This window comes from Micromesistius poutassou, assembly GCF_964030765.1.
Source record: "Micromesistius poutassou genome assembly, chromosome: 3".
Classification (NCBI taxonomy): Eukaryota; Metazoa; Chordata; class Actinopteri; order Gadiformes; family Gadidae; genus Micromesistius; species Micromesistius poutassou.
This window is the reverse complement of record NC_140273.1, coordinates 12,368,376-12,395,049: the sequence shown is the minus strand read 5'-3', so window position 1 is coordinate 12,395,049 and position 26,674 is coordinate 12,368,376. Positions and strand designations below refer to the sequence as shown.

General features: G+C 42.6%; 1 protein-coding gene across 1 annotated transcript; it reads right to left on the bottom strand.

The window, feature by feature from the left end:
• Window positions 1-1,705: 1,705 nt before the first annotated feature.
• Window positions 1,706-22,190, bottom strand: papss1 (3'-phosphoadenosine 5'-phosphosulfate synthase 1). The gene is made up of 12 exons (XM_084465274.1): window positions 21,987-22,190; window positions 21,416-21,530; window positions 21,044-21,279; window positions 17,392-17,530; window positions 14,766-14,884; window positions 14,333-14,446; window positions 13,855-13,966; window positions 10,687-10,892; window positions 7,295-7,430; window positions 6,578-6,846; window positions 4,396-4,625; window positions 1,706-3,000 (listed from the first exon to the last, which is right to left on the bottom strand). Exons 1-12 carry the CDS (start codon window positions 22,044-22,046, stop codon window positions 2,862-2,864), a joined length of 1,875 nt encoding a protein of 624 aa, XP_084321400.1. The 5' UTR covers window positions 22,047-22,190; the 3' UTR covers window positions 1,706-2,861.
• Window positions 22,191-26,674: the final 4,484 nt, after the last annotated feature.

Here is a 26,674-nt window from a genome sequence, read left to right as displayed (position 1 = left end):
AATGGTTTTTATCTCACCATCTCAGGCAGAGCTGCACTCATTCAAATCACATGTGAAAAAGCCATAGCACGAAAACCTCCATTGTTCCTAACAATAACTTTCGCCTCTCTGACAGACTGAGTGTATAAAACCTAATCAATAACAACACGACTGACCTATGGCGTACACCTTTAAGCAATCTATGGACGTGAGGGGAAACGCTCCACTGTACTTCTGCAACAGTCGGGCTTCGGCGCTGTATCATCCTACCGCGCGCAGCAAAGAGCAAACATGTTTTTATCATTACAGGCTTTGAATGCAACTCAAACCAGATGGCGGCACGGAGGAGATAAATGGTGGCAGAACGTGTGGAAGATCTGAACCTGTAGGTGGTACTAGCCGAGATGAGGACTCTATTGCCGCAGGGGTCAGAGGGCATGTGTGCCGCAACTTAAGGGAAGATCCGACACCAGTGCAAGATTAGCTCAATTCACAGGCCTGTTTTTACAGCCTGGATTACGGAATTAGTGAAAAAAATAGATTTCATCATGTTTTACAATTTGTTATTTAGCCGTTTATACAAAACCGCCTGACCACATTCTTTTATATAACAAATATGTGTGTCATAACTGAATATATTGATCGCCCATGTAAACAGCTTAAAAATATATCAAATGTGTTCATTAATGTAAGTTGTAGTCTGATTACGACTTCAGAAGCCAGCATTTTGAGGATAAACTTCAGTAGCTAATATTTTGTCATCATTTTGACCCCGACTGTTCGTGCAGGAAGATTGGCAGGTCCAACTAACTCAACTAAAATCCTTCTGAACATAAAGTCGACTACTTCAGATCAGACAGGTGATGGAGTCTTTAAATGGTGTTGCATCCCCTGACAACAACTGTTCCACCGTCGGTGTAGGCAGGAGCTTCCTGCGGCCGCATGCCACTCTGTAATGATACACTCAGAGAGGGCGATGTTAAATCTAAGGTCTAGGTCTGATTATGGGGTGAGACCTCCAAAAATAGTCCCACAGCTCAAAGACAAAGCAAGACAACTCTACGATAGCATGACATTGATGGAGGAAAACTACCACTCTGAAGACATGATAAGCTTAGAGTTTAGGGACAAAATGTTGCAATGAAAACTTCCCCAAAAAAATAAACATTAATTTGAGCGACAAAAAAGTCAAACCGCTCTTTCTTTGAAGTCATATCAAAGTCCAACCTTGATTACTGCGGGAGATTGAGCGAGAGCTGGCGAAAGGTAGAAGAATTGGCGCTGGCAGGTCTATTCATTACGTTGAAGATGTTGGATTAGGTGAAGCATTTCAGAGAGTCATGTCTTTAAGTTCGAGAATTAACCCTGTATGCTCCACTCTGGCTGTGCCACTGCATCTGGGGGCCAGCTGTAGCAATGCGTGTGTGTGTGTGTGTGTGTGTGTCTCTGATTGGGGTCGGTAAAGGGTCTGTCTCATTCGATATACTACAGAATAAGCGACGGGGAGCTTGCAGCAGAAGAACCATGAGGTTAAGAACCAAGACGTTCCACGTGTCATGTTGAAGGCAGATTTAAGGCAGATTACATTTGGACAGAAAAACAAGCAGTGTTTTTTTTTTTTTTTTACAATAAAACACACCGTTAAATTGTGTAAGGAATGTTAAGTATGTTTATTCCTACATGGGTACATACACCAGAAAGGTATATCAGTATAACCTACCACAGTTAAAATAAGATAATCATCAGGTGCATACAATGGCTCCATTTGGTAAAAATTATTTATTGGACAGGGAGGGATTAAGTACATATCAGTAAAGTTGCTGGTCAATGTCAAATGGATTTTACAGATTGAATGTAATGAAATGGAAACATTAAAAAAATTAAATAGACGCATTCAAATATAAAAATACGCAAAAACAGCTACATTTCCAATTTCATTGAAGTTAAACGAATAAGATGTAAAAACATATACACAAAACTATTTGCAAGTTAAGAGGAAAATATCAGATGTCTTGAGGACAGAGAGTAGGACTGAGGGAAGCTACACTCACACTAGGTCCAGTAACATCAAGGGTTGCATTTCCAAAAGAAAACATCTCCACGGCTCTTTTTCAGTACCCATCTGTTTTGTAGAATGTTTCTGTTGAACTACTGGACTGCTTTGGTGTTACAAAGTGACATGGGGGACAAAAAGCAGTGCTGTGCACAGCATGCAAGTCAACTTTCTGATCTGATTCATTATTTGACAAAACCAAGGCACTGAATTTTTACTTGGACACTGACAAACCATTTATTTTGGTCAATTTGCTGCCGTCACTTAAAAACTAAAAGAACAATTGATTAGTTAATTAGGATTTTAGTAGTATATTCACTCAAATTAAATAGATGCTTTAACATTTTTTGTGTAACCAAACATTAAAAGCTAATCATTGTGTTATTGTAATTGCATGATTCTGATTGGCTGAAATAGGTCAGGTGATGTCACTTACCGAAACAAACAATAGCAAGTGACATCCCCTGGCTCCACTTTGGGCCAATCGAAAATTAACATATTACTGATCAACAGTACATTCATGTAACAGCAGGTCACAAGCGAGCATTTCATAAGTATGCATCTGGCACCATTCAACTAAAAAAAGAGAGACACATTTCACTCTATTAACATACTAAAAAAGGTGAGATAGTCAATCAAATACATAGTAGCTGTAACTGTGGTTAAACTAAAAAGACGACTGACAGCAACACCAACATTAAGTGAGCAGTGCATTTAGAGCATTGACAGAAGAGACTATGCAGATTCATGTGTAGCCATAGTAGTCGTGTGGTCCCACTGTTAATGTTAAGTGTTTCGAGAAACCACCGGGGCCTACACAGGCCCGGGCTCAGGCCTTCTCCAGTGACTTGTAATATTCCTTCAGCACGTTCCACGCCTTGGGTGCCATGAAGCCTTCTGGGGGGTTCTGGCCCTCGCGAGCCATCTTACGCATGCGAGTGCCTGAGATGAAGTCATAGTCCTGATGGCTGTCATTGAAAAGAAAAAGAGCAGAATTAGTTATGCCATTTTTGCGAAATCAACACTCATTTAATTATCAAAGCACATAAATACGTTGTTCAAATTAATTACCCAAATTTTATATACAAGAAAACATGATTCCACACACTGTTAAATATAATCAGCTTGTTGCAATTCCGGCCATACCCTTGATTGAAGGACTAGAAGATACATGACAATTTAGGTAAGGCCTGGTTAAAGTATAAAAGTAAAAGGCACAGGTGAAATGCTCTCCATTTCCCAAGACGCCTGCCAGAGCCGTTGATATTTCCAACATCTGGATTCAAAGCTTGAATTCATACATGATTCAGAGTAATATATTGTAAATACAAACTTTTTTGTGTAATGTCGTCAGGGTGGGGGACATGCAAGCGTGATCATTCTGCATTCTTTGGAGGGACAACAGAGGCAATCTTAGCCTAATGACACACTGATTGGTTTCATTGTTCTCTGTCTTTGGCGGGCCGATACGCTGTCGTTCCTGTCATGGTCTTTATTGCTCTCGGGGATTAGACGGACAGCTTGGTGAAACCGTTGTACGGTTTCATGGCCGGCTTTCCCACTTGACGTAAACCAGCCCCGGTTGGACAAAGCAGAGCGGCAGCAGAACGTATTTTGCAGAGGCTCATTTAATAATGCCAGGGACAGGTGAAACCCCAGCACAAAACCGGCATCCATTTTATTCTAACGAGCGCAAAACGTGTGCTGGAGCAGTCACCTTTTTTCACAAGCGATAGAATTTCAACAAATTGCATTTGAATCATTTTTGGAAAGGCATCACATGGAAAACAAAATGAAAATGTTTTCAGTACTCTGGCCGCAGTTAGTCACACCGCAGAAAGCCAGAAACAGTCATTGTTGCATGACCTGATGATGGAAGCAGCGGTGAGTCCAGAGATTGGACAGATTGCAGTTAGTCACCGTCGGCAGGCTCCGTAAACAGATTAATGGCATTTATTTGTACTTTTTGGAAAACTTCAAGGCTTCATGTCAAGCCTCGGGAACTTGGTTGTGTGAGGAACAAAATGTGTTACTGTCATTGTTGGCATGGCTGCTTAGAGTTTTCGTCATAAGTCAATATGACATTCGTTTAATATGGAAACTTCCAAAATGGAAACTGGTAAATCATTGCCTTAAAATAACTTATGTTAACAGGTTGAATACCTTAATGGATGTTAATTTGACAATTATCTGTAGAAAGTATACAATGATGAATTTCAAATTTTATAGTTTTATATTCTGGCATTGTAGTAGAGTTGTAGATCAACTGAGAGTTGTGAGACTCAATTATAACATGCAAAAAGTCAGCCCTATGAGACTTTAAAAAAGGAAAATTGGATAGGTGATGACAATTTGATTCTTACTTCTTGGGCTCATAAAAGTCCATGGCCTTTTTGACCTTGTTGTAAGCGGCAACCTTGAAGGGAACGATCTCCAGGGTGATGAGCCCGGGCGCCATGGTGAGGACCTTGGCTCCGTGGGTGGGCTCGTACAGGTCCTTTCCCGTCTCTGGATGGGGCATGCCCGCAGGGTCCCGGCCCACGATGTAGAAGTTGGCCCCAGCCACCATCCGAGACCGGCAGTGCCACTGCACCTGTGGATCAATGGAGAACGCTTAGCTTAAAAGGAGCATCGTCTGATTTATGAACACCAGGGGGCAGTAAGTGGTTCTTTGTGGGTTGGCAGAGTTAGAAAATTAGTCTGTGGTTGAAATGATTGTTTCATAATGTAATCCACATTATTTTATAACAATAATAGCATCAATATGGCCTTATTCAAATGATATGTATTAGTACAGTTCTGATAAGTACTCCCTCACATAAGTGGCAAGCATTTTGGTATAGGTTTGTGCAATATGTTTTGAAAGTTCTTGACTGACTTAATGGCACTGTATCAGAGGCCATATTGCAGAATGATCCGATTATTGTAGAGAACAGCGCTGATGTGGTAAACATACAAAAACACAAATACCCTTCAAAAAAGATCAGGCCTGTGGATGAGAACCTCACGTTGAACCTTTTATTCTTTGCCTTTAATTTCCGAAAATCACATTCAGATGCAAGTTGTGTTTGTTTGGAAATATATTGAAGCTAAAACCTGTTAACACGAGAAGGTGGTCCCGAGAGCTCTATAGGCAATTTAAACTCTGGCAACGAGTTCTCCCACTTTGAGTCAGCATATGTTACCTCCATAAGAGTTCACAGGCAGGCAACGCACTTCAGCTGTTGCCCTCAGGAATACACACTTACCACCAGAGCCCAGGCCCTTCTCTGGTTCTTATTATTGGTAATAGCTAACATCCAACATTGCTTTTACAAAATTGCATATAATATTGGTGAGCTAAGAATAAAGACCCTGGTGACGTATGGAGTACGTGTGCTTATGTTTCCGTTAGCCTATAGTATAATATTTAGTAATATGCACATTCCTATTACTACAAGACAGGGATTAGAACACAGGCTTCGGCCCTTGGTTCTAAAGGATCGTAGACCTTTAGAATAATCCTCAAGCTAACCTTTGGCATACACAAATACTGGACATCTGCCTGTTCTACAGTGTGGTTTCCATGCAAGTCTTAATCTTAATCCCTTGGTCGTTATTAGTTTCATGCCATGACACAAATTGTAATACTATACTCAAAAGCATAAACAAAGGCTTTTTGAGAAGCCACACTGTAGACTGTTCACATGCATCGCCTTGTCTTGAGTACAGCTTCCATTGAAGAAAACAAATTAAATCCAATATTTAAGCAAAATTTGATTTGACTTGAGGTGCGGCTGTTGACAGCCCACTGTAAACGCCCCTGGGTGAAGGACAACCTCCATGTGGAAGACTTGAGACCCCTTTTGGAGGATGACAATAGAGAGTGATAGGGACAGCCCTATCTGACTAACATCTAGTAGTTATAGGCCAATATGCTTTCAATAATTCCCACCAATACCTTTCCATAATCATGAGCTAATGACTCCAAGATGGAGGACTCGCCGCTGACCCGTCCCGGCAGTGTCTGCTCTGGAAACATTAAACATGGAGGTTCTCAAGGCTTGATTACCATCCAGACCAATTTGATCTTTTATTTAGAGTGGATTTTGCGTCACACACACACACACACACACACACACACACACACACACACACACACACACACACACACACACACACACACACACACACACACACACACACACACACACACACACACACACACACACACTTACTCGTGACGACTTTAAATCAAACACATGACTCATGTAACCTTTCCACCCGGTCTGTAGGACGCACCCATTCCGGGCGTATCCTACAGACATCTCCAACAGACATCTCCAACAGACGCCCTTTCATGTGGTCCGTTCTGGACCGGCGGAATGACGCTTTGTTTGTTCCTTCCCATTTCGCCGTTCCTTTTGTTCGGAACATAATAGATCGAAGCTGTTATGAGCAACATCCATTTTGTCGTCATCATCCCCACCCCCCCCCCCCCCACCCAACCCTCTACACAACAACGATGTAGTCTCTGAGCAGGGCGTGGCGTTTGGGGGACGTTACCTCGGTGGGTCCGGCGTACATCATGGGAGAGGGGAAGATGGCCACGATGGTGGTCTCGGGGTCCAGCACGCCCTCGTCCAGCACGGCGGCATGCTGCCTCATGCGCCACTCCAGCGGCACGTCGTCGTCCTTGGTCCAGCCGCCCAGCGGGTGCAGCAGGAGGACGGGCTTGCGGTAGCCGCGCTCCACCAGCCGCCGGTGGGTGTCCTGCATCAGGAGGGCGTGGCCGTTGTGCACCGGGTTGCGCAGCTGGAAGGCGAACACAGCGTCTGGCAGGGGGTGGCACGGGAGGGCGGGGTTAGGTTGGGGGGGAGGAAGGGGAGGCGTGGGTTAATGTGAAACACTTGAGGTCCTCATGGTGGTTATGAGGAAGGCCTCCTCTCACAAGTGGGTGAGGGTGATGATGGCAGGGGTACAAACCAAAGTCCACTGGTGTGATTGGCTCATCGTTTATGTACATGTGTCCTGGTATGTGTACTAGTAATAGTAGTTTTAATATGTTGTACAGTACATCATCAGCATGTGAACACATAAAATGACTAAAGAACAAATAACCATCTCATAATGAAATCAGTAGGCTGTAAAAAAGGATTGGAAGCAGTGTGTTCATTTCGGGCAACGGAGGCGGTTGGTGTTATCCCTGGGTTATGCCGCTGGGGGAGACGTACGGGGACACAACCACATCTGACAACACAGCGAGAATAGGAGTGAGCTCACCAGCGTTCATCTCCTTGAACTTCTGCTTCAGCTCGGTGGGTGTGAGTCGGTACTGGTCCAGTCCGTCGCTCCAGCGGATCCGCTCCAGGACCTGCAGGTCTCCTCCGATGAGCCAGTCGCCACTCTCCATCACCATCTGGGGGTACAGAGAGCCAGCGGTCAGAACACCAGAGCCACCCAGAGTTTGAGTGTGTGTCAGAAAAGGACCCGCGTGTGCGCTTGTGTAAACATCATAAAATGACCCATGTGTGCAATAAAATCACCCATCTATAACTCTTTGAGGCGCTGACAGAAACCCCAAAATTTGTCACAAATAAATCATGAATCAAAAATGTACTGACATGAAAACGTTTCTATTTGAGCCGGCTACAAAGCGAGCGCTGATCTGTCCATTGCGGATCACCATATCTCGACAACACTGAGACCAGAGTACATATTTACTTTTATTCCCCAATAAAACCATCCCTTGATGAGCTCATAAGCGCGGAGGGGGGACTTGACCCTGGAGGCGAGCTCAATCCAAAGTATCGCTCGTCCTCCAGACTGAATACTTTGCTGTTGTTTGATGTTGACCCTTCTGTAGCCTGCGGATTGTCCGTAGCTCAAGGTTCTCAGAGCTCTGGCCCGCTGCACGTTAATGTGATACAGAATGACTTAATTCTGGGTCAGGGAAGGTGCTCAGTGAAGCACTGCACCAGAACTGAGCGGACGTGAACCGAGTCCAAAGCAGGCCGCTAAAGGATCTCTAGAACGTAGCAAACTTAACAAGAGGTTTATTAGTGGGGTAACTATGAATACAGATAGGAATGTGAGGAGGGGTTGGGCACACTGCCCAATCCCAAATAATGAAGATGTTTTTGGATGTTTTTTCCCCATCTCTTGCATCTAGCATCAAAAGCAGAGTCCTGTGTGCTTGTATACACGGAAGACTTCGAGGAGTTTTGGCAAAGCATCCACTGCAGAAATCAACTGGCTGTGATTTATTTCTGCAGTGGATGGTTTACCAAACAAAGGTCCTCGGCAGGGAAAGTGTGCCGCCTGTCTTGAAGTCATCCATAACCAGTACCACGGCAACACAGTTAACCACTCATCGTCCGGCCAGGAGGAGATTCTGTCCTCCCCTGGGCTCCTCCTCGCCCGATCCCAGAACAAAACACACACACACACTTTCTCTGTCCAAGTGAATGGAAAATTTAAGGACCACACGGTTACACCAAAAAATGGTACATGTTTAAAAAAAGAATGGGGACCGTGCGCACACACACATGCCGCTGCTGTCAGGCCCAGCATAGTCCTGTATTATTTATTTATGTATCCATATTATTTATTTATACACACATATAAAAAGGGGGTCATGGCTGAGTAAACAGTCGCTACACCAAAGTTTCCTTCAAAGAGTGCGTTCTCCCTGAGGTAATGGCCAGGTAAACAGGAAAAAAACGTGGACTGGCTCTGGGAGGGTGTGTTGACTGACTGCCGCAAGCCGAGGTCCGGATTTAAATTACCATAACGTATACACGCACAAACTGTTTTGTGAGGGACACATTAATCAAAACAGGCTGTGCGTACACACACACACACACACACACACACACACACACACACACACACACACACACACACACACACACACACACACACACACGAGGGGGATAATGCATTGACGGCATATTGTAGATAAAAGTTAACGAGGGGTCGGTGCGGAAGTATCTGCCAAGTGCTGGGGACTAGAACTGGAAGCAGGTGTGTACTCCACTGGTGGTCACTGTGCTTCAAAGTAAAAGACAAAAAAAATGCACGAAAAGGGTTGTATATGAATACAACTTTGAGATACAAACGACATGCAATCAAAAAGATAAGATAAGAGTTAAACACAACTTACACGCGAATGTCAATTGAAGTGATTGCTTTTGAGTAGCACTAACAACAATGATGATGACTTGTGAGCCCAGCGTGTTAGATAACTACACAGAGGTGAACTCATGTTTCCGCTCACATCACTGCCAATGTGCGTACGCAAGAGATCCCTTCGCAAAAATCCCCTATTTAAATCAGTTGGGTGGTTGAATTCTTAATGCGTCCTTGAGACAAATAATAAATCCCAAAAATTTATATAAATCCTACTATTTATCTCAATATCGTAAAACTTAAAAATAGCTGCTTATTTTGTGAATTTGCATGGACTTTTTTTTTTTATTCTTGCACTTTTTTACAGGTTGATGTGTACTAAAGAGTCTTCAGTATGTGACTGTGTATTTACTGGTAGGGGGGCTCGTACTGTCCACGCAGAGGCCAGCGCTGGATTTAACAATGCAAACCGAGCCGCCCAGTTCACTAACACTCAGGAGTCTTTTGTTAAAGCTCAGGGAAGAAAACCTCAGCGCCCAAATAAAACATGTGTGCTGAAAACCAAGCCACAGACCAAAATAAACTAAAGAAAACAGTTGGACTAGCCACAAGCGTGCGGCTCCAACAGACGAGGGAACAGCGCCACCCAGTCGCGTCTTGTGTAAGAACGGCTTGATAAGGGGACAATTAGACATTAGCAGATACTTGAAAACTATTTATTTTTCTATATTAAAAATCGGTGTCACAAATTTCACCAGGGCAGGATAGTCTGGTGGTTAGAATACTTCATGTCCAGTCAAAGGATCTTGTTTCAAACCCCAATTACCTGTAGTGTGTGAGACAGTGTGACTGTGTGACTGTGTGTGCGTGTGTGTGAGACAGTAGGCGTTTTTTTACACTGCCAAGCCGGTTCGGTCGCGGCTTGACACAACCGGCAATTTCACCATCTTATCTCAAGTTGCCTGTGTAAAACCGAGGGTGAAATCCCCCGTTTTCATGGAGCGGGCTTTCTTGGTTCACGGGAGAAGGCGGGGCTGTGCACGGAGAGTAAACTTCTTTAGAATAGTTTGCATACTACAAAAGTTTTTATTTTTTTATGATTCAAGAGACTGGCATGAAGGAATGAGTATATATCTGAGTGTAGGCTACAAACGCGATTAACTATTTACCAGTGCAAAAACGCCAACATATTCTTTATTTTGCTGACTTGTTTTTTATCCCGACAAAAGCCTCGTAAGGCAGCAGCTTGCGGATTTCACTTTCTCTCCAGTTAGAACCGCTCATGTTGATATCCGCCAATGTGTGTAGGGTCCGGGAGGGTAAATGGGGTGCTAGCTCAAGCAGGCAATTTACCTCGGGCAGTGAAACGCCCGGGCCGGCGAAAAAAGGCGTGCATAAGACATATTTGGCAGTGTAAAAATGTCTAGTGTGTGTGAGAGACAGTGTGTGTGTGTGAGTGAGTGAGTGTGACAGTGTGAATGAGTGAGTGAGTAATGAGTCAGTGTGATTGAGTGACAGTATGTGTGAGTGAGTGAGAGTCAGACCTTGATGTAAGGGTGGTCCTTGCAGGTGGTGCCCCACTGGCGGGCGCAGCGCTCCTCCTTCCGGTGCTCGTAGAACTCAGGGTTGCGCAGGATGGCCACGCGCCGGCCCTCGTACACCAGGGCCATGGCCGTCACCCCGTCCAGACGCTCCTTATCCGACACGGACACGGGCAGCACCACCGGCACCGACAGGTTGATCACTCCACCTGGAGAGGGAGAGAGAGAGTGAGTGAATGAGAGAGAGAGAGAGTAAGAGAGCATAAAACTGATTGCTGCTCAGGGGGTTGAACACTTGGGGGTTCCCAGAAGGCCGTCAATAACCGATAAACAGAAAACGGCAGGAGCTCAAAAACAAACATTTCTCAACATTATAGAGCTGTCTTGCTCAATAATGTTGGGATATATTGTGTGTATTCCTACCTGGCCTCGGATTCACTAATAATTATAAATCTATAAAGATATTGACCTAGTCATTTCATACCCTTTCCTTTGGGCTAATAATACACAGCTAGCCTATATGAAGTACTTAGTGAGGCTTTCAGACTGTATTGCTTTTCTTTCAAAGGACCTGAATCCCAACCCATCTCCCAGGCCATAGAGATATTTCAGGCTTTCACAACCTGTACACTTTTCAGAGGACGAATCCAGATGATGTCTGCTACCCCGCCCCCCTCTACCGCACACACACACACGGAAGACTCAAGCCTGTTATTGCATGATTCGTTAATTTTCATAAAAGATAAAATTTCACTTTTCTCATTTCCTGCCCCCCCAGTGCAGTGATCCGTTATTGACCTATTGTAATGGGGGAATGAATCACTCCTTCCTCGTGACATCAACGTTTTTTATTATTTCGATATAGTCTTCGACGGCGACATCCTGAGAAGGAAGGAACTGAGCATCGACAAATTATGGTTTGTAGTGTCAATCAATACTGGAGGCTTCTTCCCCTTCCTCGCCTCGGGTTTCCCGCCTCCAGGACAAACAAGAGGGAACCCGAGCATCTTTTTTTCCGCTTGTGTCCAGTAAAAAACCCAGCTAATTGTCTGCAAACAGGGCACTGGGACAGAACCAAGAGCTGGAGTTTGGTTGCCGACGTCAGCAATGCAGAAACGGAGCAGTTGAAGTTGTAGCCGTAGACGAATTATAAATTATTATGATTTATTAATTATTATAAAACAAGTGCACTGCTTTCGGATGGTATTCCACACGATTTACTGGCAGTTGTGCTGCAGGGGGAGGATAAATGTTGGATAACACATCTGATGGGTCGGAGGTCAAATGAGTTCTGGGAATTGCCGTCATTCCAACGGTTCCAGAGTAACTCGTATTGGACCGTCACAAAGGGATAGCCAAAATGATTTTTTTTTTTTCATTAAGTCCAAGAATGAAAAGAATTCCCATTATTTCACAATTACAATACAAACGTGCCGACAGGAGAGGGTGTTTCTCAAAAGTATGCAGTCGCTTTTTTTTTTCTGTACATACCGTTCTTCCCAACATTTAATGAACATACACAAAAAAACTCTCCCATTAGAGAGATGTAAGAGACGCAACGTAGAGCAGAAGTGTGATCTGATGGACCACATGGGCTGTTGTGTGTTGAAACAACACAACACACTGGCAGGAGTAGGGAACAACAAGTCTTGAGCATATGGTTAAAAACACACACATCATAACGGGGTCCCTGCACGCACGGTGCAATTAAAAGGCTTTTTGATGCTTCTGGAATTGAAAGGTTGACCTTATTAGCAGTGTTCAAGAGATTGCTTGGAATTGTATAAAAAGGCACACAAAAAGGGCATTCTGACTGCAGGATGTTGCCTTTTGTCTTTCGTGTTCTATCATTGCCATTTTTACAGTCCATTATTGAGCAAAAAATAACCTTGCAAATATCAGATCATTAAGAAATATTAAACCTGTCTCAATGTCTGGATAATGTATTAAACTGTTCATTGTGAACAGAATGGAAATTAAGGCAAGGGAAGACTTTTAAATGAGCAGTATGGATTCAGCATAAACTTTGGAACAATGCTGAGAAAAGAAAACGTCGATAAGCCTCCAATTTAGCATCAAGGGTCGGTATGGCATTGCTCTCGCTGTCAAACTACCCTGGCACAGCTCCTTCTGAGAGCCTCTGGCTCCATCTAAGGCTAACTGGTAACCTTGGTAACCACACTGCAGTGCCACACAGCATGCATAATAATAGTTATTAATATGTAATTCATGAATATTATAGTAGTCTTCTACTCAATTATAATAATAATAAGTATATATAATTAGGGCTGTACGGTATGGACTAAAATTTATATCACAGTATGATTTGAGGCATAGACGGTACGGTATTATATCACAGTATGTAAATGTTCTATTCTAATTTCGATATAAATGCTTCTGAAGGGGTAAAATACTGGTTAGGCAGCTATTTTTGTATAGAAGAAGTATTTTAAGAACATTTATTGAGCAAAACTGCAATAGAAAAAAATGCAAAATCTTTTTTTTTTTTAAGTTACTTCCAGTATGGATAGTATGGATTTCTTTCTCCACTTGGTCGCAGACCTTGCCGTATAGTTTTGGCATCTCAATTTGGCTGAATTGTGTGCGGGCATAAGCGTTTTGATCATCTCTTTAAAGCCCTTTCTATCGACATTTTGAAAGGGAAGCATGTCCTTACACAGGTAAACAGTGACGGCGTTTGTTATCTCGTTACACCGCTGACTTTTTTGTCGTAAGGACTGGCTTTGGAAAATGCCTGTGGAAACGATGTCTGAGATGCAGAGACAGCTTCACACTACCAGTGTCTGTCTCGTACGTGTGGAATGAGAGCTTGTGAAGGGACTATTGCGCAGGCTTCGCGCCTGCGTGCCTGCGTGCTTGCGCAATAGCATCGCTGTCAAATCGGTCCCTGGGAAAAGTAATGTTGCTCCGAATTGAAAAAGGAACTACGTTTCATTACCACATTTTCAGTAGTTTCACGTAACTTTACTTTTCACATGAAAAATAAGTTACGTTACTGTATTTACGTTACTTACGGTCACACCGGTCTCACGGTATGGTCAAAATCCATACCGTTGCGCAAATTCACACCAGTGTACTTTCTATACCATTTATACCGTACACCCCTATATATATTATAATAATAAGTATCAAGTGGGGCTGCTCACTTACCATCCAGTAAACAGTCGAAATGGAGACACTGCAAGTACTCCCTCTCTCTCATGAAGCCGTTCAGGGGCGTGGCCCATCCTTCGGCTAGCACCTGCACCCACTGCATGTCCACCTGGAGAAATCAAACGCCATGAGCCACACGAGACGGTGGCTGGACTTGGTAGCTCTGAGGTAGTGCTGACATGGTGAACGCTAATGGGAATGATTGGATGTGGTGAGTAGACGTTGTCAGGTCACCAGCCACATGTCTTTGGTTGGATGGATAAACATAACAAGACTGAACTCCTGGAGGAACCGCCCAGTGGCTAGAGTCCATGCCAGTGCACCACTCTCTCTTCCTCTGCATTTGTCTATCTCTGGTGTTGGTCAAGGAGGCATGTGTAGACCCAATCATTCCTGAAAGGTTAAGGCCTCCAGACATCTGTTCTGGAAAGACTGACCAGTATTTGGGAGAAAGAGGTGATATGTCAGTTGTTACCTTGCCAATCTGCACGGCAGGTAGAGTATCTGCGTCTGCCTTGGCCAGGTCCAACTTGTTCTCCGAAACATACAGCTCTTTAATCTCATAGGAACCATCCACAGGAACTATGTCCTGATGAGTGAAAACAACATGCAACTAATTCAGCAAGGTCCATACAGAATAACTCAAAAGATGATCAGATAATCAAGGGTTCTATATGAGAATTCGGAGTGACTGATATAATCATGATCCGACTATTGACTTATACAATCTGAATTTCATGTCAATGAAAGAAAAAAAAAAAAAAAAAGTCATACATTAGGATTTAGTTCCCTCTAGTGGTGAATAGATGCAATGCAGTGCAGACCAGTGCAGTTTGTGGAACAACACAACGACTAGTGTTTGACTTGCGATAAATATTTGATAACCGCAAACTTTACGTGTGCCTCACCCTCTCCTGAAGAAGGTCAATCAGTTGTTGTATGCACTCGTTCAAGCTACAAGAGTCTGTCTTCAACACCAGCTCTGGAGCCTCTGGCTTCTCGTACTCTGAGTCAATGCCGGTGAAACCTGCAACAAAAAAGTATGATTTAACAAATGATTTGCGTATTTACAAAGTAGTGCCCATTTATACTTCAGAATTCATATGAAGTGAGTGACACTTCTGGGGGTACTTGATGTCTCAACCACTAGTACGCGAACCACCTCACAATATGGGGACCCAGTATGGGACCCAGGTTAAATTCCCCAGGCCTATGATACATATACTCACTATCCGCTTAACTCTCCTTAGAGAATAGCATGAAAAAAGATTTAAAAATTAAACAAGGAGACACCAAGGCTAACTGAACTAAATAAAACACACGGTTAAAACAGAAGATTCCATTTTAGATGTATGACTTAAGTAAAGATTGATGACAGTAACGTATGATTGCAGGTGGATATTGGATCTTATATAAGGTAGGTTGTCTGGTGGTCTATGTGGTTGTGTCCCGCTATCGCTCAAGAGCTTCCTGTGGATGCTCCCTGTTATGGCCAAGCAGACACATCAAGTGTTTTATCATGCTCCTTATTTTTATTTATGACGGACAATTAGTTCCTCCGTCTGCACTATCGGCTTATCTATCCTGGCATGGCCTCTTTATACTGGATTCGTTTCACAGGGGGAGGTAGGCTAATGCAGCCCATCTGAATCCATCAGATTGGGTGCATTAGCTGTGCGTTCCTGTAACTGCATGTACTATGGCAGCTCTTGCATGCTGGAAAATTGCCTGTATCAATAACCCCAGGGGTGAAAACAATGTGTTGTTTACTTTATACACACACATATGCAGAAGCAAAGGGTTGCTTTAGATGCTTACAGCTAGAAACCCACCTACTTTATTTTTTTTTCTTTTTCTTTTTCTTTATAAGGCCAGAGAGTCATCTTCTGATGCTTCTTACATATCACTTGTAATGTATCCCTTTCAAAATGTGGCAAAATAAATTATTTAGATTATTGATTCAGCATCCTTTGAGCCAGAGATTATCGATCAGTTGAAACTAGGGATGCACCGATTGTGAAATTCTGGGCCGATACCGATGTTTAAAATAACAATTTGGCTGATGCCGAAACCGATGTTTTTTTTTTTTTGTTGTTATTTATTCCACCTTTACATGCACGTTCTTGCCTTTGATCTCAATGAATTGAAAATGACAACTTTTCATCGGATTGCTCCGGACTCGCCATTTGTACTGCTTCATCGAATCTGTTTGGTGTTTGTGTGTGCGTGTGTGCGTGTGCGTGTGGCACGCGTAGCCTGGCTTGTGTGTAAAAACACTGGCTCCGATTGGCTACCATGAAACATGACTCTGCCTTAGCCAATCATAATCGCTTATCTCGTTGTTAAACCAGCCGGTCTCCTCACTAGCAGTTTAGTGTACAACGATTACCCGAAAGCCGATAAAAAACTGAGAAATGAACGGTACACCAAGAAAGCACAAACCACCACCAGCAAGACTCAGTCGATAACCACAGCATTTGAGAAAGGGAAAAAAATCCCCACGGACAGCGCCAAAGCTAAAGGGATCACTAACAAGGTGATGGAGTTCATCGCATTAGATGACCAACCTTTCTCTGCTGTGGGGGATGTGGGGTTTCGAAGCGAAAAGGGTTTAGAGTGAAATGTCACTGGAACATGTCTTACAAACTGTATATCGCTGATCTTTCTCCGAAACAGTGAAATACTCCCACACGACCGACATTTTCTTTCACTTTAATTTGTAAACAAACCACACATGGGCGCGGCACCCGCCCGCTTACGTCATCACGCCAGAGGCGTGTCCAGCCAGCAGCTGTTATGGGTGGTATTATTAGTAGCCTACCACCTGTTGCATCTTCTCCATAACCAACACAACATTTAGCCAGCGCAAAATTTATATGACACAATAGATAAACATCGGCCACTGCCATTGGTGAATGTCATCTTATTTCCCGATAGGCCGATGGCAGTCAACAACACGAATATCGGCCGATACGATGTTCGCCCGATAAATCGGTGCATCCCTAGTTTAAACGCTAAGCTAGGGGAGTACAGAACACTTGGAGGCTGCTGAGCAGTCAGGATACGTATCCTAAATGGGATTAATGGCGTCTTTCCAGGACACACCAGATGGGAGATAGCTGGGACTGACTATGATCTAGAAAATCTCTCTTTCGGGAAAAAAAACCCTGAAGATAAGGCTGTAAGATAAATAAAATATACTCCAAACAGTGTAATAAAACACATTTTTGGAAATAATTGCATGCATCTTACTGTATTTATTTGCCTCAAAATGACAGCAAGAGGTTAAAAGTAAGCTGGGGTAAAAACAACTTAATTGCTTGTGCTTGTGTTGATAAAATTAAAGGTCAGCCAAGGTCGACATTTTGAATACATTAATGTGCTTATATTTCACCTACTCACAATACCGTAAAAATAGCAACGTTTTTACAAAATGTTTTCTCCTCACCGTCAGGCCCACCTCACTGCATGGTGATGGGATATCTCGAGATATACAAGATATCTTAATGTATCAATAATGAATAAAACAAGTACCTCTTATTTCCCCAGCCCTGGCTCTCTTGTACAGTCCCTTCACGTCTCTCTGCTCACACACATCCAGTGGGGCGTCCACAAACACCTCAAAGAACGGCAGACCTGCGGCCTCGTGGATCTTCCTGGCGTTAAGGCGGTCCTGGAGGACACAATGACAGGGGACCAATCACATTGAAGCAAGGCTGAAACATTTGTATACTTTGTCATCTACATCAGTGATTTTCAAAAAGTGGAATTAATTAATTTAAAAAAAAAGCAAACTTCGTGATCACATCACATGCATAGCCTTTATATATAGGCAGTGTATATCTGAAACGATTTGTTTTAAATTAAAAATGGAAGAAATAAGGCCTAGTATTATTTTCATTTCCAGTAAGTTTCTTGATCTCCCGTTTCTGAAATGTTTTGCATATGTTACTTGGACAAACTCCCAGCCTGTTCGTTGAGGACTTTGAGAAGATTTGATATTTGACTTTATTCAGTTCAGTTCAGTTCATTTGTGATTACTGTACATATTTAATATTCCATTATCATTGCTATGGATATAAGCCTGGTGTTCAAATGAACCTGATTACGCCCTTGGGCACTTAAAATAAATATGTGGCAGCCGTTGTGTGCAGTAAACGTTCTTTTAACAAGCCTGTTGTACTGATGCTATGTTACTTTTAGTGCTAATATATGCCTATTAAGAGGTGCGGGTAATTCAGGTAGGACTGTGTGTAGACATATTTTATTATGTGTATTATAAGGTGGTCCGCGAAAATTCTTGATTATAAAAAGTGGTCCACACACACTGAAAGTTTGAAAACCCCTGATCTACATATAATATAGCAATGTAACAAAGTAAAGTAATTAGGGCTGGGCGATCAACATAATGGCCTGCAAAGCAAGCCACACTATTGTTATCATGAGTCCTATATTTCAAAATTTTCTACTCCTACAGCTTTGGAGGCATTTACACCAAAGCACTACAAAAAAGTAGGGCATATATCGATGCAGTGCGCATATACTTTTAGAGACTTTTGCAGACTTTTTTTTATTTATAATATTATTTACATGGAAAGTGAATGGGACAAAAACGCTAAAATCAAACCACCAGGGAGTTGTCTAATGAAATAGGCATATGTAGACCGGATGTAAGGAGGTCTCCAAAAAGGTTTAACCACTTTGACCACAGGGGGCGCTATGCTCGTGGTCAAACCTATGCAGCCACGCCACACACCCCCTTTTATAAATAAACTCTGAAACTTGGTTTCTGGGCCTTATTGGACATGCTGAATCTTTTTGCCTCAAGGAAACATAATGTCCGCATGGAAAGTTGTTTCTGTACCTTCAAAGTTTTGGAAAACCTTGAAAGAAATCATGAGAACTGACCCGTAAACCCAATGACCCAAAAGTTATTCCACATACGCCTTAATACTGCCCGACCTTATGGTATTATTTCCATTTTCACTGTTCCAAAAATGGCTGAGTAATGGCCGATTTATGAGGGAATATGATTATGCAAATGAGCCACCATTGTTCAATCAATCACAGGTCCGCTTCAGAGAACTCAAGAGACCTATAACTTGTTGGGACATCCCCTTAGGTCATTTGGAAAGTTTCGTAATCATAGCGAAAAAAATAAAGTCAATTTCAAATGAACACTGGTGAAGGTGCTCACCAATCAATTTCATAAGAATGGAAGTCAATGGGGAAGAAACGCTGACTTCAACCATTCCGAAGGCGAACAACTCAGAGTTGTCAAAATTGGTACACGTATAGAAACAGCGCATAAGTAGACCTCCAAAAAGTAAAAGGACCTCTTTCTTGACAGGGGGGCACTATAATTCACAATCGAAGAAAAACGACTAACCCCGTTATTTGATCAAGGCCGCTTCAAAGCGGTCAGGGACTTGAAACTTGGCGTGCCTGCTCATTAACCTCGCTGTCATTAGCATTTCAGAATGCTCACAGAATATTGCACACAGGACGAGTTGGCTCACGCAACCACACAAATGTTCTTCAGAAAAAAGCACATGTGACAACGTGTCTAGTTTTCAGTGAGAGTCAAGCAGCGTGGGACAGACGAGCAGTTCCTTGTTGTCGGATGTCTAAACTAGGAGTCATTAACGTGCCTCAAAAACGATTGTGCACAAGTCAAATGGTGGCCAAGCTGTGTCGTCATTATGTTCAGTCACTGAGACAATTAATGACTGTCCTGCATTTAAAGTAATTCCTATTTTATCCGCCCAACTCGATAAAAGGTAGGCTTTACTTAACCATAAACATATAGCCCGTTTCATTGATTGTGGTTATAGGATAATAACCAGCCTGCCTCTCACTGGAGAGCGGGCTTCACTCTCCCTCTCTATGGGTTATATTTTTTAGGTTTGCATATATAAGACTAGTCCTATACTTGCCATTTTTCACACATCCCCATGTTAGCATAACGTTTGAAGTAACTATAAGCTATTAGGACAAGGCTGCTCCCTGCTTATTTCTTCTGCTCTATGTGAAGTAAAGTGGCGGCACCACCGCTTTACTGCAAACTGTTTATATATAAACTGTTTTTATATTTTAACTGTAGTTTCGGCTCAATTTATTTGACCCAATGACGCATAAATCAACTTGTTTGAAACTTGAAAGACACAACATAGTAACGGAGCATGGTAACGTAATAGGTAACGGAACATAGTCACGGAAAAGGTCACAGAACAGTCACTGAACATAGTCACGGAACATAGTCACCGAACATCATAGTCTGTTACTATGTTCCCTGACTATGTTTGGTTACATTTTGTGTTCAAGATGGCACCACTGGCTTAGCGTGTTAGCGTTGATTGATTTGTATTGTGATCTGATGTGAAATGTTGTTTGTGTTATACCAACAATGTTATTCCATTGGCTATAACTACAAGCTATGACCACAACACAGTGACATTAAAAGGGATAGTTCAGGATTTTGCTGAACTGCTAGCCTGCCAATGCAATGCGATGCAAGGGTAAGTTTATTTCTAACATTATTCTATCAACACAGACATTTACATTGATAGTCAGGCATTATAATTGGTTTGCCTCGGGAGTGGGTAAAACTGTTTTTATTGGCAGGCTAGCAGTTCCCCTCGACTTGCGCTAGCCTAGCACCATCGATTTCTGCAACTAGAAGGACTGAATGAAAAGTGTTGAAAACAGTCTCCAATGATAAATAACACACTGGCTCACTTGGAAATGAGACCCAATAGATAATTAGGCATTTTTAAAAAGAGTATAATGGAATTTCACTGAAAACTGAAAATACATTAAAATGTATATTAGGTAAGATTCTAGAGTTTAGAGGTGAAAAAAAAAACATGCTCTCTGCTACCTCCCTCTCTACTTTAATACACGACTGAGAAGGCTTGCATTACTGCTCCTGTAATTGACAGGCAAATGGATTCTGCAAACATCCAAAAATGAACCGGGAGCCGTCTAATGTCTCTAATGTCTCATGCAGAAGCAGGCGTGTCCGTGCTATAGTGAATGGATGGCTCCGGCAAATTACACAAAAAAAAAAAAAAAGAGTATAGCTCTTAAAACCTACCTACAGCCCCTTTAACATTGTACATTCAAGTACCCCAGTTGTTTACAAACAGGGACATGTCTGTAGTCACAAGCTATGGTTTCCACTCACCCTGCTATAGGGAGAGATGAAGCTGGCGATGCAGACCAGCCCTGCATCAGCAAACAGACGGGCCACCTCCGCGATGCGTCTGATGTTCTCCTCGCGGTCTCCTGGGCTAAAGCCCAGGTTCCTGTTCAGCCCCTGTCGGATGTTGTCTCCATCCAGGGTGTAGCAGGGAATGCCATGGCACACCAGGTATTCCTCTAGGGCCATGCTGACTGTGGTCTTGCCCGCACCAGACAGACCTAATGGCAGAGAGAAAAACATCAGACAGAAAACACATGAAACTCAAATTCTAACCAACATAGGGTAGGGTTGTGATTGTTGTAATTACTCTGCGTTGTGGTAATAAAGAAAAGGAATATTGGACCGAGAACATACCACTGAGCCAAACAGTACAGCCTCGGAAGCCCCCTCTGGTGCCCACAACCTGTCCCCGCTTGTTTCGACTGACATGGTGGGCTTGGTAGGTAACATTAGTCGCCCTGTGCATTCCCTGAAATGTGACAATTCTCCGTTAATTCATATGGAAAAAAAACGTTACAGTTGCTTCTTCGATCTACCAGGACAAACCCCATATGAATGAACTCATGCTATTGTAGCTGCGATATGCTGCGGATATGCAGAAAGAGAATCACAGTAAGGGGAAAAGGGTTCCTAACCTGAACATAGGGTAACGCTATAGCCTATAATCGGACTCGTTTGAAACACCAATATAAACCACTGTAGTGGACGAACACGGCAGCAGTTGTACTGAAGCTGCAAAGCATAGCTTGGCCCGCCGCAGCTAAGACAAAATAACTTGTCAGTCAAAGGATAAAGAAGTAGAGGAAATAAAGGAGAAGAGTTGGTGGCTAAGTGCAACAGCGTAGCTAGGTTAGCATGTCGGCTAGTAGTAGTAGTTATAGTGAACGGGCTGCTGGTGGACGTGGCGATAACATCGGCTACTCACCCAGTTTTCCGGGGAATTGCTTAGTTTCGGTTTCTTGTGCGAATTGCCAGATGTCTCCATGGCTGGCAGTTCCTATTGGTCTTTTCCAGGTAACCGTTGAGAAAACAATAAAATAATTAAAAAAAAACGAAGAAACGTACTGTACAATATTGAGATTCCCAGATGAGTCCGACTCCGGGTAAGACGGATGTTGGGAGGGACCGTTGAGAGGTCTTCCAGACATCTGCGCACGGTTAGACGGAAGTGACGTGATCAGGTACGTATATAGATAAATACCAGAGCCCACTCTCTGTAAATACATCAATACATGTAGGCCTATCTCTGAAACCATTGATGGGATAATTTTTTAGGTCCTTCTGTCCATTCATTTATAGAGTTCAACTTTGCCATTTCAAATACCCTGCCATTTAACGAATGACTGTAAAAATGACCAACTAAATATATTAAATAGGTTAGTCTATTATTAGGCATTTTGAATAGGTCATATGGCAGAGAGTGAAAAGTAGGCTAGTTCATGTAGTAGGCCTAATCTAACTCATCGGATATGTTTCATTTTTAAACTAGGTTTGCTAGACCGTGTACACTCGAATCATGATCATGAGCATGTCCATGGAAATTTCTCATTTTATGTAATTACCATTTTCTTAATCTATTTTAGGTTTTATAGATGTAATGACGGCCAACGACTATTATAAGAGTGTACGAGATGTGTCCCGATTGCCCCAATGTGTGGTCCAACTAAATATATTATTTGCATTCTGTTGCGTCTTGGTGCGTTTCAGATATTCTTTGATGTTTTCATGGATCCATACAGTGCTAATAAAAAGCTTTTGCTATTCGTGAACATGTTGTTTCAATACGACAATCTATTTGCATTGAAGAGTCCCGGGTTTAATACGACCCTGCAGTGCGTGAGATTTAAAGGTATAGAGTTGGAAAGTGACTCGCCCAGTGGCTAGTTAGAGGCTGTGCTCGTGACTTAATGACAGTGCAGCTTCTCTGTTCCAGATGAGGATGGATGGAGATGGCTGGAGATGACTACATGCGCTTGGGGAGGAGGAGGGCTCAGAGGAGGACGACGAGCCAGCCCTAGCCTACACTTGGTGCAAGTAGCGCTACATCTCTCACACGCACACCGAGCAAGGCGCAACAGGAGACATTCTGTGAGAAGGAACTGGAACTACATTACGACCCCCTAGGAGGACCCCCGATCCAGGTAGGACCGAATAAACGTAACGTCATGTTTGCACGGAATCAGACGCGGTCTAGCAGCCATGATGTCACGATTAGATAACGCCACATTTGTCATCAATTTTGCTACTTAAGACAAACATTTACTATTTGCGTCAGATTATGAAGTAGCCTTAATTATATCTTCTGCTATGTATATGTCAAACAGAAAGTATCCCTATTGTGACATGTGACGTTTCTGTAACCTAAAACTATTTGTAGGCTAATAGAGATTATTTCGATAACGTTAATTAGCCTTTTATCTATCTAATTAACAGCGTTCAACAGGTGTTCATAATAGCCTACCACTGTAGGCTAGGTTCCTACTTCATTAGTGTATTTTATGTTATCTTATGTTATATATTGTAGTATTTCGAAGTGGCACAGCGTTTTGATGCCTTCTGCTAATTGGATTAAATAGCCCTGATATCCTATTTAACTTTGCCATTTTATTTTGCCATATGACCTACCTCAATAGAGTGCATTGAACGTGTTTAGCGCTAAATTTGGGACTCTTGGCAGATCTAATTTCAACTTATACCCCCGGCCGTACCGCACACATCTGCTGTTGGAAGTGCTCCTCTGTAATGTTCAAAACCTGGAGCCTCCCTTGTTAATGAACCTGACATTACATCTAGGTTACGCCCCACGTGCGGTTTTCGCGTACCGAGATCCGCCCTCCGGCCCTCGTAGTATTGTCGTTTTAGGATTCCACAAACGTTCGATGTGCCTTTTGCAGAGTTGAAAATGTTGTCTTGCCTTATTGAAAAAAGGCTTTTGTCTGAGGTAATGTAAACTGAAACCTCATTAGTGTTTTTGATTTTATTTCTCTATGTGTGTGTGTGTGTGTGTGTGTGTGTGTGTGTGTGTGTGTGTGTGTGTGTGTGGGGGGGGGGGGGGGGGGGGGGGGGGGGGTTGGTGTTCAGGAAGACTACAATTGAAAAACTAAACACCAACAACAACAATAACTTTTTGATACTTAGTCTTGTGTCTTTGCCTTCTTGCAAAAAGGCTTTTGTTTAGAAAGATGGAAAGTCTTCACATACACATTTGTTCTGCTTTCTATATTCAGAAAAACAAAATGTAGTATGCTTTGCATGCATCACAGTGCACATTGTCCTGTATTTGCCTCCATTCTGCTGCATGAAGTAGTTTTGTATCCTGTGTGATTTAGTTTGGTCCAATGTGTGACCCACCAGACCGTCCTTGAGCAAAACACTCCACAATACACCTGCTGTCAACATTGAATAATTTATCAACATCGATCCAGATCATCCCATTTAGTGGTTCCCATCCCGAAGAACACTCCCCCTTTAAAGAAAAAGCAGGGGAATATTCTGAAACAAGTTGACTTCATACTTTTCATCAGGACGGGCAGATGTTCAACCTTGCTGTATAACAAGGTGCTTGAGAAGACACGCCAATTTATATTTAACTCTCCCTTTTGATGATGACTACAGACTCCACATAGAGGAGGAAAATTAGTGGCTACCGTTGGCACCCTGTCATTATAACCTCCCCTAAAATAAAATGGAGTCCAATGTCCCATGTTTCCCTTAGTTCAAAATACAGCCTAGGAGGCAACAGGGCTTGGCTACTACTGGAAATAGCACTTTGGGAAGCACATGGAATCTGCCCAGTCATTCATTATGCTCTGACCATTTGGGATAGGCTCATGTGCCAGTTTTCCACCACCACCTTCACCACCAGCACCACCCATCCCTGCTAGCAGCTAGACTCCAGAAGGAAAGCTTCTGGAATGACCAGGCTCTGTTGACCTCCTTTGAGACAGTGTCGTTTGTGCAGTCTAACAGTAAACACGAATAGAAACTAAAGCGTTCCCTGGGTTTTATGACTAAATGGAGACCTGTGAAATATGGGGAAAATATTTGTACGTGAACTAGGTAATGAATGATGTCATATGCATACATTGCCCCCTCTATGAGTACCTTTTTGTGTACACGTAATTGGTTTTACTTTTGTGTCTATTTTCTTGTGCCAGTATTCAAACATTTGGGGCATGATTCCATCTTGTCTGCTCTGTGGAAGGTAAAAGTTGGTATTGTGGACAGAACAACTGACATTTAACACATGCAGTCGCAAGAGTAACGACTGCAGGTCGGTGCCCTCACAGCTGTCAAACAGAAAAAGATTCACCGCAGCACAATGGTTTGTATGTCTTGGACATCGACAATGTTTTATAAACACCAGTAGCCCTCGAACTGACCATAGAATTGAAAGAGAAGCAGTCGAGAACTTGAGGCAATCTGCCTCTCCAGGCATCCTGTTTATTTTTGTGCTAAAAGTTGTGCAAATATGTTGGAGCTATATTAGCTACATGATATGATGGAAAAGGCTGTGTTTCAGGCCAGTATTCCTATATATACCTTTCTCTGGTGTTGTAAATTTCTCCAAAGCTGATTCAGAGCAAATTGATTATTTGTAACTGTCTACCTTGCATTAGGGTGCACTCTCATTGTTTTTTTGAGCTCATGTTTTGGTTTATTGCCACATTCGTTTTTGAGTAAGCATGCAGTGCTATATGCATCCCTAATGACATTTATAGTGAGAGATTATGGCCTGTAAAATCCATTAATGGAGCTGTTTCAGGGGCTAGGAGGAGCATCATATTCCCACAGGGTCTCATGGGATTCCCTGAAAAAAATGTGTTTTGGTCATCTTATTGTGAGCTCAAACATTAGCATCCAAACGTATGCCGAATGAAGTATGTTATCCACATCATGCGAATGCAAGAAAACACAGTGGTTAATGCAGAATGTAATTTACCGTTATAAACAAATAGTAGCACAGAACACTACATTGCCAATTAGTAAACAAAAGGGCAAAAGTTTAAACATAACGTAACATATATATATATATATATATATATATATACAGTGTGGAGAACAAGTATTTGATACACTGCCGATTTTGCAGGTTTTCCCACTTACAAACTGTGAGTGATGGAATCAAAAACAAAAATCTAGAAAATCACATTGTATGATTTTTAAATAATTAATTTGCATTTTATTGCATGATATAAGTATTTGATCACCTACCAACCAGTAAGAATTCCGGCTCTCACAGACATGTTAGTTTTTCTTTAAGAAGCCCTCCTGTTCTCCACTCATTACCTGTAACTGCACTTGTTGAACTTGTTACCTGTATAAAAGACACCTGTCCACACACTCAATGAAACAGACTCCAACCTCTCCACAATGGCCAAGACCAGAGAGCTGTGTAAGGACATCAGGGACAAAATTGTAGACCTGCACAAAGCTGGGATGGGCTACAGGACAATAGGCAAGCAGCTTGGTGAGAAGGCAACAACTGTTGGCGCAATTATTAGAAAATGGAAGAAGTTTAAGACGATGGTCAATCTCCCTCGGTCTGGGGCTCCATGCAAGATCTCACCTTGTGGGGCATCAATGATCATGAGGAAGGTGAGGGATCAGCCC